This window comes from Camelina sativa, chromosome 3, assembly GCF_000633955.1.
Source record: "Camelina sativa cultivar DH55 chromosome 3, Cs, whole genome shotgun sequence".
NCBI classification, from domain to species: Eukaryota; Viridiplantae; Streptophyta; class Magnoliopsida; order Brassicales; family Brassicaceae; genus Camelina; species Camelina sativa.
In genome coordinates this window covers 27,392,216-27,407,277 of record NC_025687.1, presented here as the reverse complement: position 1 = coordinate 27,407,277, position 15,062 = coordinate 27,392,216, and the positions used below count along the sequence as shown (strand labels likewise).

General features: G+C 35.7%; 4 protein-coding genes across 4 annotated transcripts in view; 2 read left to right on the top strand and 2 right to left on the bottom strand.

Annotated features, from left to right (window-relative positions):
• The window catches only part of LOC104778323, a 3,864-nt gene extending 2,463 nt beyond the window's left edge, over positions 1–1,401 (top strand). Inside the window, exon 6 of the mRNA XM_010502748.2 lies at positions 1,002–1,401. Coding sequence (XP_010501050.1) covers positions 1,002–1,226 — 225 coding nt within the window. The 3' untranslated portion in view covers positions 1,227–1,401. The remainder of the gene's footprint in view (positions 1–1,001) is intronic.
• LOC104778322 (proteasome subunit alpha type-5-A-like) lies at positions 2,346–4,440 on the top strand. The gene is made up of 10 exons (XM_010502745.2): positions 2,346–2,428; positions 2,514–2,589; positions 2,709–2,790; positions 3,005–3,085; positions 3,249–3,362; positions 3,440–3,541; positions 3,689–3,747; positions 3,843–3,945; positions 4,042–4,107; positions 4,179–4,440. The coding sequence occupies exons 2-10, from the start codon at positions 2,576–2,578 to the stop codon at positions 4,269–4,271; spliced, it is 714 nt and encodes a 237-aa protein (XP_010501047.1). The 5' UTR covers positions 2,346–2,428; positions 2,514–2,575; the 3' UTR covers positions 4,272–4,440.
• Positions 4,572–7,369, bottom strand: LOC104778321 (pectinesterase 1-like). Its single transcript, XM_010502744.2, has 2 exons — positions 6,163–7,369; positions 4,572–5,438 (listed from the first exon to the last, which is right to left on the bottom strand). The coding sequence occupies exons 1-2, from the start codon at positions 7,247–7,249 to the stop codon at positions 4,762–4,764; spliced, it is 1,764 nt and encodes a 587-aa protein (XP_010501046.1). The 5' UTR covers positions 7,250–7,369; the 3' UTR covers positions 4,572–4,761.
• Positions 8,898–12,169, bottom strand: LOC104778320 (pectinesterase 2-like). Its single transcript, XM_010502743.2, has 3 exons — positions 11,492–12,169; positions 10,404–10,860; positions 8,898–9,690 (listed from the first exon to the last, which is right to left on the bottom strand). The coding sequence occupies exons 1-3, from the start codon at positions 12,125–12,127 to the stop codon at positions 8,999–9,001; spliced, it is 1,785 nt and encodes a 594-aa protein (XP_010501045.1). The 5' UTR covers positions 12,128–12,169; the 3' UTR covers positions 8,898–8,998.

Here is a 15,062-nt window from a genome sequence, read left to right as displayed (position 1 = left end):
TGGGTCAACAGCGAGTCAGTATGGTAACTCGGTGACGAGTCACTGGAACTCGAGGGAAGAAGAAGAGGAAGAGATATCAAAGAGTTTAAGACATTTCGATATGGAGAGTGAGTTACGGAGAAGTGTCTCTGAATCTAAAGCTGTTTTGTGGGATGACGAAGACGACAAGATCAAGTTTTGTCAAAGGTATGAAACCAAAATCTTGAAAAAAATATGTAAAAATCAAGAATTGAGTTTTTGGGTAAATTTTTTTTATTTTTAAATTGAATATTTTTGGTAGGTATCAAAGAGAAGAAGCCAAAATCCAGGCATGGGTTAATCTCGAAAACGCTAAAGCCGAAGCTCAATCCAGAAAACTTGAGGTATGTGATTGTGTACATGTATCTACGTATATTTTTTTAAGAGATACACTTGTTTGTTCTAACTTGTAACGGATTTGTTGAGCCACGCGCCAAGATTAGAGAAATAAAATGTGGCATGATGTCTTCATTGACTAGTCTTTGTTTCTTTATGGACGCAAAGTCTTGGAGTTTCGAATTTTAAATTTGGGATGACATCTTTGTAGTTGTACTTGTAGTTTGTGCATGTCCCATGTGAAGAGATTAGTCTTCTTTATAAAGTAATGTCCTCTCTTGGGAAATTGGAGACTTATTAGATTCAAGTAATTTAATCATCATAGTATTTTATTACATAGCTACATGTTTTGCATTAGTTATGTATGTAGCTATATAATCATACCAGTCGAAATGATGATATTTCAAAAATTAATGTCTGATTTTTGGGAGGGTATGTAGCTACATGATAGTGGTACTTGTAATTTGTGCAAGTCCCATGTGAAAAGATTGGTAATAGTCCATAAAGTAGTTTCCTCTCTTGGGAAGTTGGAGAATTATTAATCTAGCTATATACATAATCATATCAGTCTAAAGAGTGCAGTTGAGTGATAATTTTTACAATAATTAATGTGTGATTTTTTGGGGGTGATATGTTATTGTTTTTAGGTGAAAATACAGAAGATGAGATCAAATTTAGAGGAGAAGTTAATGAAGAGAATGGATGTGGTGCACCGGAGAGCCGAGGATTGGAGAGCTACGGCGAGGCAACAACATGTTGAGCAGATGCAGAGAGCCGCCGAGACTGCCAGGAAGTTGACTAACCGCCGTGGCTATTTGGTTACCGGCCGTAGCTCATGTGGTTGTCTACCTTGCAATAATACTTGCCGCTAGCTTGGTTTAAAGAAAAAAAAACTACAAAGAGAGTAAAATACACATAAACAAAACAAACACAAGAAAATCACTGTTTATGTGTTTAAATTATCAACACGTATGTTCGTTTATTGTTTATGCAACGAAAAAAAGAAGTGAATGGCAAAAATCAAGTAGAGCAAACTTTTTTTTTGTCAATTAATTTGTAGTATTAGAAGAAAAAAAAAAGTTGAATACAGAATTGTAACTTTGTGGTTTGAATTGGAGTGGTAACATAATTGAACTAGAAACAAACCACTAGAATATAAGAAGTCCAACATCTATGTTCGTTTATTGTTTATGCAAAAAAAAAAGTGAATGGCAAAAATCAAGTAGAGCAAATTTTATTTTTGTCTAGTATTAGAAGAGAGAAAAAAAAAAGTTGAATACAAAATTGTAACTTTGTGGTTTGAGTTAGAGTGGTAAGTGGTAACATAATTGAACTAGAAACAAACCACTCGAATATATAAGTCCAACAAAAGTTTATGAACTTTTTTTTTTTGTCGTGTTGTAAAATTTGGTACAAGAAAAAACACAAACACTAGAGAAGGCTATATAGTACATATGGACTATGGAGTTTTGTTCTTGTTGTCTATTATGGTAACTAAATTCGAATAGTTGTTGTCATGCAAAAGTGTTTCATTATAGAGAGAAAATAAGAGAGACCCTGACCCAAAGACAAACTTTTGCGTCTGGAAGGAGTAGAACTTCTACTGTAGAAGTCTCGCAACAAGTCATAGCTTTTCATCCTTCCCCAATACTTTACGAGACAACACTCTTTCACTTCTTTTGTTCTCTTCTGTTTGGTTTCATTCGCTTTAAGAAAAAAAAAAGTTTATTATAAAAGAATCATTGAAATTTTGAGTACAGCAAAAAATAATAACCTGGACTGTCAACTTTTGTCCTTTTTCTTTTATTGTTACACTTAACTTCTGACACTGATATAATTTGGACATGTTTCAAATTTCAGTCTTACTATAGTTGTGTCATAATTGTCACTACAAATGGGCAGGTTAAGGCCTAACTATGGTCGTTGATAAGATAGATAGTTTAGGCCCATCAAAGCCCATTAAAAACGGTTCGTTTCGTATCAATCTAACTTGTTCTTCAAGAAGTGAAAATCAAAAGCCAAAAGAAGAGCAAAAGCAATTGTTTCTTCTTCGATTCGCAGATCATATCAGCTGGTTTGATTCTCTACTCTCATCAAGTTCAAATTGTGATAAGTTTCTGAGTTTCTTGATTCACTTTGATCCGTTATTCTTCTTCTAGGGTTTTGATTCCGTTTGTGCGAAGGAGACTTAAAGAGGTTTTACAGATCGAAATCACCGAAGATGTTTCTCACTAGGTATATCTCCGTCTTAAACCAAATCCATCTTCTTCTGCTTCTGGGTTCTCCGAAATTTTCTTCCTTTACTTCAGTCGTGGTTTTGCCTTATATGTGATTTCTGATTTTGTTGTCCCTAGGACTGAGTATGACAGAGGAGTTAACACTTTTTCCCCTGAAGGAAGGCTGTTCCAAGTCGAATATGCCATTGAAGCTATCAAGGTAACTTCTTGATTTCTCCATTTTGTTAGTTTCCTTTGGAAATCGAGAGATTTGAAGAAAAGGGTTATGATTGATTTAGGGTTTTCTTTGATTGGTTTAGATTATTGCACAAATCTAGCTTACGCCTTTTTTGTGTAATCGATGTATTTTGGGTTTCGTATGTGTTTGGATTATATGCTGAGGATCTGATTATGCCTGTGGGATTTTGTTGCAGCTTGGTTCTACTGCAATTGGAGTAAAGACTAAAGAAGGAGTTGTGCTTGCTGTCGAGAAGCGTATCACTTCAACATTGCTGGTTTAGTTTCTAACATTGAATTCTCTGTTTTTTGATTTGTTGGATTCATAATTTTTGAACTTGCCAATGGAATTTCAAAAAGTGGTGAAGTATTAGCGTTGTGTGTTCATTATGGTGATATTCGCTCTCTCAGTCTTTGTTAAAGTGCTTTTTCTTTTACTAGGAACCGAGCAGTGTGGAGAAGATTATGGAAATTGATGACCATATTGGTTGTGCTATGAGTGGTTTAATTGCTGATGCACGTACACTTGTTGAGCATGCGAGAGTTGAGACTCAAGTGAGGTTTCTGTTTCTAGGTTCTTTTCTTTTAGCGTTGATATGTGTTATTGACCGGCCTCTTTTGCTGTTGATCAGAACCATAGATTCTCGTATGGTGAGCCAATGACTGTAGAATCTACAACACAAGCATTGTGTGATCTGGCTTTACGGTTTGGTGAAGGAGATGAAGAATCAATGGTAATAATCAAAATTGGTATCCTTAGTTGCTTTCACATCTCTTAAGCTTTATGTTTGGACAAAATAATTGATTACCATAACTTAATTACGTCATTTGGGAGTTGGGACATGCTTACTGATTATCTCTTTCAATCAATGTTACTATAGTCTCGGCCATTTGGAGTATCGCTTCTCATTGCTGGTCATGATGAAAACGGACCGAGCTTGTAAGTTCTTGTAGCTTTCTTCTACGGATATGGTTCACTTATGTCTTGTGAGAAAGTTAGTTGATCTTATAGTAAATCACTCTGTCTCGTTACAGGTACTACACGGATCCGTCTGGAACATTCTGGCAGTGCAATGCAAAGGCAATTGGTTCAGGCTCGGAAGGAGCCGATAGTTCTCTTCAAGAGCAGTTCAACAAAGTAACTTGAACCTTTTTCCAATTATATTTCAATTAGTCGTTTGATTGCATCACCAACATTTCCACTAAAACCTTCAATTTCATTAACTTGTTTCAGGATTTGTCTCTTCAAGAAGCTGAGACGATCGCTGTATCAATCCTCAAGCAAGTTATGGAAGAAAAGGTACAAGCTTTTCAATCCAAAATTTACAATTCACAGAAGTTTATCAATCTAATTGTTCTGGTTGGTGTTAGGTGACTCCAACTAACGTGGATATTGCAAAGGTAGCACCAGCTTATCATCTCTACACTCCACAAGAAGTCGAAGCAGTCATCGCTCGTCTATGATGAAATAACTCAATTCGGGTAGTTTACCAATCCGCTTGTGTCGCAAAACTTGTTACTTTTGTTTGTTAGATTGATGACTCATGTCAGACAGATATTTAGTCTGTTGTGTAAGAGAATCTTTTGTCTGCCATGTCATTCAATAACATCTCTCGGATTTGTGTCTTAGGAATTTCCTGGCTTTGTTTAGTGTCGTTAGATAAGTAACCTTTTGGTAGTTACATCGTCAAAGTCGAGGATAAGTTGGTGACTTGGTGGTATGCGATAGTATTATCGTTGTGAGCTTTAATTTGAGTTGAGTTGTGATGAAAAAAATTCCTTAGTCTTTGGATTATTTCAGCTGAAGAAGATATCATATTAGGGATACACAAAAAACAACTAAGTTGGGTAAAATACAGATCACACCAGTGTCAAATAAATACTAAAGTAGATAGGTTTGGGATGTTTTTTCAAAAGAAAATCCTATAAACGCAAGTATAATGTCACTACTGAATTAAGATAGCTGGTGTGTCACTCCTGTCGCCGGTATCCAATCACTGCCATGTAAAAGCGTAGCCACAGTAAACTTTGCAGCATCCACCTCCGACATAACCGATTTATACCCAGCCCATTTGACTCGTTGGGAAACATCTGACCCGGGACCTGTATTCTTATACTCCCCGTACACAATACTTGCTGGCGGATCAACTCCAGAAACCCACGACATCCACCCGATAGGTCGAACCACCGGTCCAATCTCTGTCTCCATAATAACGGTTGTGGAAAACTCCTTCCACGGTCGGCCAAGATATGTCGGAGCAACCACATTGCCGTTTGCAGAGATAGTGCAACGCTGGATCGACATCCCGGAGTTTTGGTTCGGATCTTTTTTGCCCTGAGCTGTTATGGTGTTGAACTGGTTAGGAAGAGGCTGACGAGGCATGATTTTGCAGCCTTGGAAAACGACAGCAGCACTTCCGAATATGAAGTCGATTGTCCCAGTGACGTCGCAGTCACGGTAAAATTGTCGGTTGGAGTGAGGGTAAAGCGTGTCTTGAAAACCATCGAAAGAGCATTGGTAATAGACTGAGAAATCGGAGCCTGATCGGAATGCCACAGCTTGGTGTTTTGTTGCTCCGGAGGTGTTTATGATTCCGATGTCCTTCATCACAAATCCTTTTCCTTGTATAGCTGCGTTAAAAAGTAAAAATTTTAGCGTGCGCGCAACTTTTGTGTTGCTTATTTCAAATACCTAACATGAACCACTATCTATGAACAACTTAGCAACTGAGTGTATTTTAAACCAACTTTATTAAATTAGACATACAACTATGATTTTGTTGCCGTTTAAAGCACAACCAGTTGGATTAGGTGACATATAACACGCACTTTGGTAATATACTTTTATTTTTCTGATCAACATGCTGTATGCCATTTCATCCTATAGTGCGCCATATATTTTTTTAATTCACAAAAGTATATGATTAGCAAAAGAAATATCCGGAATCACACAAAGAATCATCACTTTCATATTAGGTCATTTCATGAATTAGTTGATAATAATTAAGGAGTAACAACTAACGACTAACAGACCATAGCCAAATGGGTATGTAACAATGTCAAGTCTCAATTCTTCTATATTTGACCATGATACTAATTAGTACTACTAATACTAAGTACTAAGAAGGAGTAACAACCAACAAGTAACAAACCATAGCCAAATGAGTAAAATATGTAACAATGTCAAGTCTCAATGCCAAATTTTGACCTCTAAAATTCACCAATGTTAAGAAACTTAATCGAACCCTAATAAACGATTGGCTAAAAACTATCAATTCTCTTATAATTCTCAATTGGCTTTGAATGATTTCTCCAAGAACTAAAAAAAAAGCAGCAGCAAGGGAAGAAGACATACCAAACGTCGCCGTTTCATAAGTAGGAGTCCCGTCGACAAAGTTCTTACTACCGGAAATAATGGTCTTCCCTTTGCCGTCGCCGTAAATCATAACATTGCATTTGCTCTTATCCATCACAACATTCTCATTATAAGTTCCACTCTTCACATAGATCACAAACATCTTCAAACTCTTCTTGGGCACCATCAACACAGCTTCATTCACCGTCTTCACATCCCCTGTTCCATCACCCGCCACCGTCACATCAGGCTTCACACCTTCCGTCTGTAACAACTTCCGTCTCGCCCACTCCTCAAAATCCACACTTGGCTTCTGATGATGATGACTCATCAGTCTTCTTCTCCTGTGAATCGGGATCCCCAAATCGCTCAACGCAGCAAGAATCTTGGATACTATTGCAAGACTGTTACTTGTGAACTCTGTCGATTTAGCCATTGCGGATTTCAGATTATGTGTAATCGTCGAGTTCGCATACTCTGTTTTGTTCTGTCTCAATTCGTCCAACGAATCGAAACACGTGTCGTGATCTGTTACCGTTGCGCTAAGCCAAGTCTTGAGATCTTCGATTTTGGAAGATGACAGAGTTTTCTTCTTCTCTTCGTCATCAATGGCGGAGACAGTGTCGTTGAGTCGATCCAAAGCATCTTCGATCAGATCTCCACAAACCCTTAACGCAGATTTGATCCTTTCGTCTTCTGTCTCTTTTGACAGCTTCTCCGGTAAATCGGAAATCGAATCGAGCTCGTCGATGATTACTTTCAACGAGAGCTTAAACAGAGTCTCTGGATCTGTTGTGTTTGAAGATGGAAGCTTTGAGATACTTGAAATGCAAGATTCAGGGTAACGAGTTACGCTGCAGATGGTTTTGAGTGAAGTAGATGGTGTTAACCCGTGAGGTGAACTCGCTGTTGAATCGTTATCTTTTTTGTGGACGACGGTGGCGACTACGGCGGCGATTATCACGGCGATGAGAACCACGACGGAGACTGATAGTAGAAGTATGCGTTTTCTTGTCTTTTTCTTCAATGCTGAATCTTGAGCTTCGTCTACTTTTCCATATCCTTTGAAGGAGTTTACAGAATCCATTGGTACTACCAAAAAAGGCTCCTTTTTTTTTTGTTTACTGCTGATTCTTGAGGTTTGTTCTGTTCTGTTCTTTGATGTCAGAGATACACATGTGTATGTGTTGTTGTCTTTTTTTATAGGGTTAGTTACCAAATTAATACATTTTGGAAACTTAACCGGAGACTAATACATTCTCTATTTAAAATTAGAAAAGTAGGATGTTATGTAATAGAGAGTTTGTGAATAGGGAAAAATGGTGGGACATAGATTTGGTGAAAAAATAAAAAAAATGAGTATGTGTGAATAAGAAATAAAGTTTTTTTTTCTTTTTCTAATCATAATTATTCAAATAATTGTTAATATAATCTATTTTCAGAAAATACATTTTTTTTCTTTAGAATATGATATGAATTTTATTTAATAATTTTTAAATACATTATATAAATCTTTTGTATTCATATACCTTAGTATGTGTACAGATGTCTATACACATTATCAACTTTACAGATGTAATTTGTATAAAAATATTGCAGTACAAGCATATGTATAAACATTTGAAACCCTATAAATTAAACAATTTTCTTCTGTGATAATGTGAATAGACATTTGTATATATAATAGTGTGTACAAACATCTGTACACTTAATTAGGTGTACGGATCTAAAATTTGTAAAAAATATTTAATATTATCAAATAAAATCATCAACCAAAATGCATATCCAATTATAAAAAAAAACACAAAATTTTTTATTTCTATAAAAATTTAGATTTTTTTTTAATTAGTTAGCATTTTTATTTTTAGATTATATGAAGCATATAATAAACAAGAAAAAAAATAAAAATAAAAGACTTAATGGCATGTGTTATAAATATTAAATGTTGATGAAGGTTGGAAAGTCTTGTGAACAGTAAAAAAAAGTAAAAATTGTGGTATTTGCTAATTGTAAATAGTGATTGTACTATTTTATAATTATGTTTTGAAAGCTGTTTGTTTTGCCAAATATCTCTTTTTTATACAAGTGTGGGAACGCAGAATGTGAATCTGTGAACGTGACGCGCTTGTTCCATGGTGACTTCCTTGGTGTGTGAGTGTGTGATGTGATCTATTTGCATGTGAAGATTCATGATTACGTTGTAATTATTTGTTTAATTAACTTTGATTATAGTTTCCATTATGTAACTTTTTGTTTTTTTTATCTTCGCAATCAAGTGCAGCAACACCATGTTTTGTAACCAATTCATAAGTAAAGGTAATATCCAAGATGCTTTTTGGTTTAAATACTACAAATATAGTTTAGTGTATATGTCAAGAATCAAGATCAACACTATTAACTTCGTAGTAGGACCATAGAAAGCGAACATTCTGCATAAGTTATGGGATCATTGGGATATTTTTCAAGTATACAAATGTCTACAAATTGAAGAAAAAACAAAGAACATTATCTTGACAACATAAAAAATAGCCATGTGCCTTTCTAACAAGTGGCATGATCTCCATCTATATCTCTTGGGGGACTTAAAACCGACAAGGGACACAACACCTACATTGGGCTTCCGAAAACACACGATTCTCGGTTTTATCTGATTTTTTCGAACACAAGATAAAATGAACATGCTTACCAAGAATTATACCAGCTTTGACTTTGCAATGCCTTTAGTTCAGGTGTTATATACTAATGAATCTCGGTTTATTGATATATGTAGATAACAAATATGTAAGCTTTGACAAACACAATCTTTATTTAATTAATAATAACTCAAATTTCAATTTCAAAGACTTAACAAGAAAGGGAAACCAGTTGACGCTAACCATCCCCCACCACCAATAAACTGACCAGCTGTATATTGCTGAGCTTCTGTGATACTTGTAATTACTTTAAAGCCCTTCCACGTTACTCTATTCGCAGTTCCTGCCCCTGCTCCTCTATTCAAATACTCTCTATAAGTCAGAGTGTCCAACGCAAAACTCCCGCTCCACTCAAGCCAACCTGCCGGTCGGATCACGTCGGATATAGCCGATTGCATTATCACCGTCCGTGAATATTCTTTCCAAGGACGACCAAGATACGTCGGAAACGTTTCTTTTACCGCCAAAAGATCCGGCGTGCCACCGATCCGACAGTTATGGATCACTATCCCCGTGTTTTGATTCGGATCGGACCGTCCTTGTGCCGTGACCATGTTTTTCTGGCCGGGATTTGGTCTACGTGCGTTTATATCACAGTCTTGTAACACGGCGGCTGCGTTTCCAAAGATGAAGTCGACGGTTCCGATAATGTGACATTTCACAAAGAACTGACGGTTCGAGTGGACGTAGAGTGTGTCTTGGTAAGCTAACATGTCGCAATTGTAGAAAGCGGAAAAATCCGACCCGACTCGGAGTGCCACCGCTTGATGCTTTGACGGACCCGCCGTGTTTTGGAATGTGATGTCACGGGCTAGGAACCTCTCGCCGACGGCAGCTACAGTCAATAGAAAACAAAATTATGTAACCGTACGTGGATTTAGTTGCAATGCTGTCTACGCCATCTTTTACCAGTGAGACGTTACACATACATCATTATATTATTTTGTCCATACGAACAAATGTCTCTTGTGTGCGTGTTACGTTTACCAAAAGTCATGGCACTATATATCGCAGTATGTTATATATAATGGAAAATATGGTTTATCCAAAATCTAATATTTTAAAAAATCAGTGTTTATCTAAAAAATCAGGGGTTATCTAATGTTTCCAAGCTATTGTAAAATTTTACAATTGAGTTTCAGTAATGAAAATTCACAATTTTACAAAAAAAAAAAAAAATCAGTGTTTAATCTTTTCTTTTCATTCATTTGCTATATATAAATCACTAAATATCCTTTACTTCTTATTTTTTTAAAATTCATTTTGATAAAACAAAAATGAAATAAGAATTGCATTTACTTACACAAACTAATATTATCGTAGTATGTAACATATAATGGAAAAATATGGTCCATCCAAAAACTAATCTTAATAAAAAAAATCACTAGCTTGTTAAATCATTTGTTTTTTTTTTTTTTCTTTTCTTCACATTCATTTGCTTTATTTATGTAATTTTTTTTGCAAGTTCAAAATCACTAAATATCCATTAAATTTTTAAGTTCATTTTCATTAATAAAAAAAAATCAGAGAAGAATTGTATTTACTTACCAACCGTAGCGGAGTGGAAAGTGGTGCTTCCGTCGACGACATTTCTACTTCCGGTGATAATAGTTTTGCCTCGACCATCTCCCAAAAACATTATATTCTTCTTCTTCTTCGTCACCTCCACATTCTCTCTATAGACTCCTGCCTTTATATGTATCACAAACCTCTTGTTACTCTTCTCCGGCGCCGCCGCTACAGCCGCCACTATCGTCCTAAAGTCACCGCTTCCATCAGCTGCCACCGTAGCGTCTGCATTGACCGTTGAACCTTGAAGAAGCCTTCTTTCTCCTACGGATAACCAATGTGGCCATCCTTCGCTGTCTAAGTCGCCGGTAATCTCCTTGAGCTTGCGGTTGGTGGGGGTGGAAGACTTATTTATTAGCTCGAACTTGGCTATGTCTGTGTCTGTCATGTTCTTGATCATTGCTAATGCGTTGCTACACATGTGTTCGACGTGTACCTGTTTCGATTACCGTTCAATGATCAAGCTGTGTTACATATATTTTATTTTCTTCCGAGTAAAAACAAATGTTTGTGTATATAATACAGTTTAGTGCTCTAAATATGGAGCGGCTAGTCACTATATTTGGTTTCCGAATAAAACTTATGTCAAAGATAATTTAGCTCTTAAGTTATATTACAAAATATTAATATTAATCATTTGTGTTTTCATGCATAAGCTGATAAATGATCATGTGTTGAAAACCGAGTTAACACCAAAATTTGTGAAATGTTGAGCTTTTTTGCCATTTAAAATGTTGAGATATAGTATATTTTAAAAAACCATGCATTTTATTTTCAGTCGTCAAAATAAAATTACAAGAAGTACAAGGCACAAGTTTGTACTCATAATTTGTTTTTTGAAGAAGAAATTGATATGCTTCTCTTTGGAAATATATAACCGTACACTGGTATAGTTTTTGTTTTTAAAATGCTTCAAAGACTTTTCAGATCTGAACAATTTTCCACTCGGATACTAAATTTGACTATAGGGATAACAAAACTTTCTAACCATAAATTTGATAGTTTGTTCATAATTTTTCATTTTAATATATGATCTAAACTTTTAGAAGAGTTAAACATTTACGTACCTGACCCTTCAGTAACGCTTTACGAACTTGCTTATCAGCGTTGTCGTAAGAGAAACCGTCAAGGCAAGTCCCTTGGTTAGTAATGGCTGAGCTGATTAGCGTTTTGAGATCATCTGCATGTTTCCTCAGAGACTTTTGCTTAGGATACTGATGAAGATCCTCCACCGCCACGTGGAGCCCATCTAGCGTCTCGTCTATCATCTCCAAACAATCATGAAGCGCCGTTACCTCACGCGCCGTCAAGCCTTTCCTCTTTGTGATCAGCTTCTTGACGGCGAAGTAGTTGTGTCTCACGGCTTTGGTTGTTAAGTTAAGCGACGCTTCGATGACGTCTTTCTGTGACGCCAGCTCTTTTCCTCCGGTGGCTGCCACGGCGGAGAAACATAGATCCGGGTAAAGAGTTGAGCTGCAAACGGACTTTAGAACGGCGTGTGACGTCGAAGATAGAGTTGTGATTTCTTGGTTTTTGTTTTGGTTTGATTTTGTGGTGGCGACTCCGACTACGGTGGCAAATACTAGCAAGGCTACTGTGGCGGAGGAGAGAATGAGTTTCTTGTTGTTCTTGAAATCTGAGAATTTGGATATAAAATCTTTGATTGGTGCCATTGTTTTCAACAATGTTGTTTGTGAGGACATAGAAGATGGTGGAGTAGGGTTTTATATTGTTGAATTTATAGATGAAAAACTATACTATATTTTTGTCTTTGTAAATATTTACTTGCTTGGCTGTATGTATTGATAATTTGAGTGATACATTTCAAACTCTCTTAGACCCACTTTTTGGTATCATTACTTTAATAAAAATAAATACCTGTTTATAATATATATTTGTAATTATGCTGATCATCACATTTATATAATTATATATATATATATTATTTAGATAATTTGGAATGTAAGTTGAGACACTTGCAAAATTAGACTACAAACTTGAGTAAATTGCAATGTTAGATCCCTCCTTTTCTCTCTCCAACATTTGCCACTTTTTTCTTATTAAATCCTTGTCCATTCATTGTATTCACAAAAATGCCATTATTTCTGATTTATTTGAATTTCTTGCAAAAATGTTTATTACATCCATATCCTCATCTTCTTCTTTATTTACGGTTGTGCCACCTCTATCAATTTTCCAACAACCATGAACAACTAAATTTGAAGCTCTTAAAGCTTCAACAACCTGAATTTGTAAGCTTAAATAACACCCAATGCTATGAGAACTTCATTTTCTTCCATCTGCTCTCCATTTTAATCCAAGAAAATTTGCAAGTGCATTCATCTTGTTATATGTCATGATTCTTGGATAATGATTAAATTGGTGCTGGGTTTCTTCCGTGGTGACTAAAGACGACGTCCTCCGTGCTTGACATTGCGAAACAACCACCGAAAAGGTTATTTTCCGGTAGATTTCGTGATTTTCCTTGATTTTGTTGCGAAATTAGACTTCATTTGTTAGTCTAACCGTCATAACATCATGTAAAGTCTACTATGTGGTCAATTTTGCAATTAAAAATTTATCGAGTTTCGAGCCCGTAGACTGAAATTTCAGTCTCCTTAATTTCATTTGAAAACAAAAAAATATGGTTCAGACTGCATTATAATCTTTCTGTCGGATACTTCGTTTGCAGTCTACTAAGGTGTATTTTTGCAATTGACCAAATTCTTGACTTTTTAGTTATGACTGCCGGACGAAGTCTTCTTCCGATAATAAAAGAGTAGACTTCTATAGTGGCTATTTTTGGATTTGACCAAAATATAAAAACATTGACCGTAATATTATTGATATAAAATTAATTAGTTGACTGTAAAAGAAGTCTACTAGTTAAAATATTAAAATGTTGGTCAACCCCAAAAATGACCACGGGAGACTGCAAACGAAGTCAACATTCCTGGAGACTTCGTACGTAGTCTACTTGGCGAAAGTCAAACTTGGTCAATTGCAAAACTAACCACAACGAAGTTTACTTTATCTAGTTGACAGATAGATGAAGTCTACTTGTTAGCTAGAAGTCTACTACAAAGTCAATGGTTTGGTCAATTACAAAAATAACCAAAGTAGACTGTAATCGAACTTAACTTGTTGAAACTTTTTAAGAAGTCTACTCTGTTATATGTTTTTAATTGCAAAACTGACCAAAAAATTAACAAAGGAAGACAACAAAAGAAGTCAACTATCCTAGTAGACTTCATACGGTGTCTGCTTTATTAAATTGTAATTGCAAAAATAGACCACACAAAATAGACTTCAAGGGAAGTATCTTTATAGAGGCTAGTTTATGTCTACAATGTTGACATCAACATGAAGTCGTCATAATTTGAAAACCAATTTATTGCAAATTGGTGAATAATTTTTAAGATTTTCTTGTTGTATTCTTTGATATATGTTATGTACTTGCTTCTATATGTTTTTGACATGATTATATATTATACATGTGGAGAAATCAAGTTTTTGGTTTTCTTAGGCAGTTAGGTCATTAACTTAGACTTATTTTGGAAGTCAACGTGTTGGAGTTCTGTGTGAAGTCTGTATAATTGAAAAAGTCTTTAATCGTCTTTTTTTTTTCTTTTCTTTCTGCGTTCTTATCTATTTTTCAACTCTACAAGAACCGATTATTGGTTGGTTTGTTTGGTTTTGTTTGTATTTGGAAAAATGAAAAAGAAAGAAACTTTTACCAGGATTAGAATATTGTTCTAACAGGATTAACTCATTTACCTTGAGTATGTAAGCTGAAGAAACAAAATAGACCACTAACAACTAGACATGTGTGGAAGATGGTGATACTCCTCTCGCTTATTCGGTGGAAGAAGAGAACACGTCGAGGCAATAAAGAGAAGTGGGAGTGATTCGATGTCGATTACTTGGGATCCTAGAAATGGCCCATCACCTCTCGCTACCTCAAACTCAAAACCCCGGTACCACAACCCAATGTGTAAACGTACCTTTCTTCTCCACTTTTAGTATTTTGTTTCATATGGTATGCTTTAATTTCTATATGGTTGTTTTTTTTTTTTGTATTTGATTTCATAAAAGATTAACAATGTTTTTGTATCAACTCAACATACTCTAACTAACTAATCATTAAATCAAGTTATTTTCTAAACAATAACTTGTTTATATTGTTAAACAAAAAAAAAACAAATGACATGATTTTTTAGAAAAGTAACACTTCTAGTAGCTCCTTCCCATGGCAGCAGGACTCTCAACAATCCCCATAACACTCAAACCACTTACCCGTTATTCTTTCTCTTCAAACCAACCTATCTCCACCGCAGTTTTCCCACCATCTCCACGACTCAACAGATTTAAACGGAGAAAGAGTCTCACTGTTTGTTTCGTCATTGAAGAACGGAAACAGAGCTTTCCCATGGACGAGGACAAACCCGAACATAATATTAATAAATTACAATGTTTCCGGTAGACTACTATACTACTCACAAGTAACTGAGATCATGTCGCCACATTTACTTGGATATGCTTTTGATAGCATATGAGGCTCAGTTGCAGGTGTGATTGTAGCTACCTTCCAAGATTCATCTCCCTCGAAGCTTAGACTAGAAGCATAACAAAAAAAAA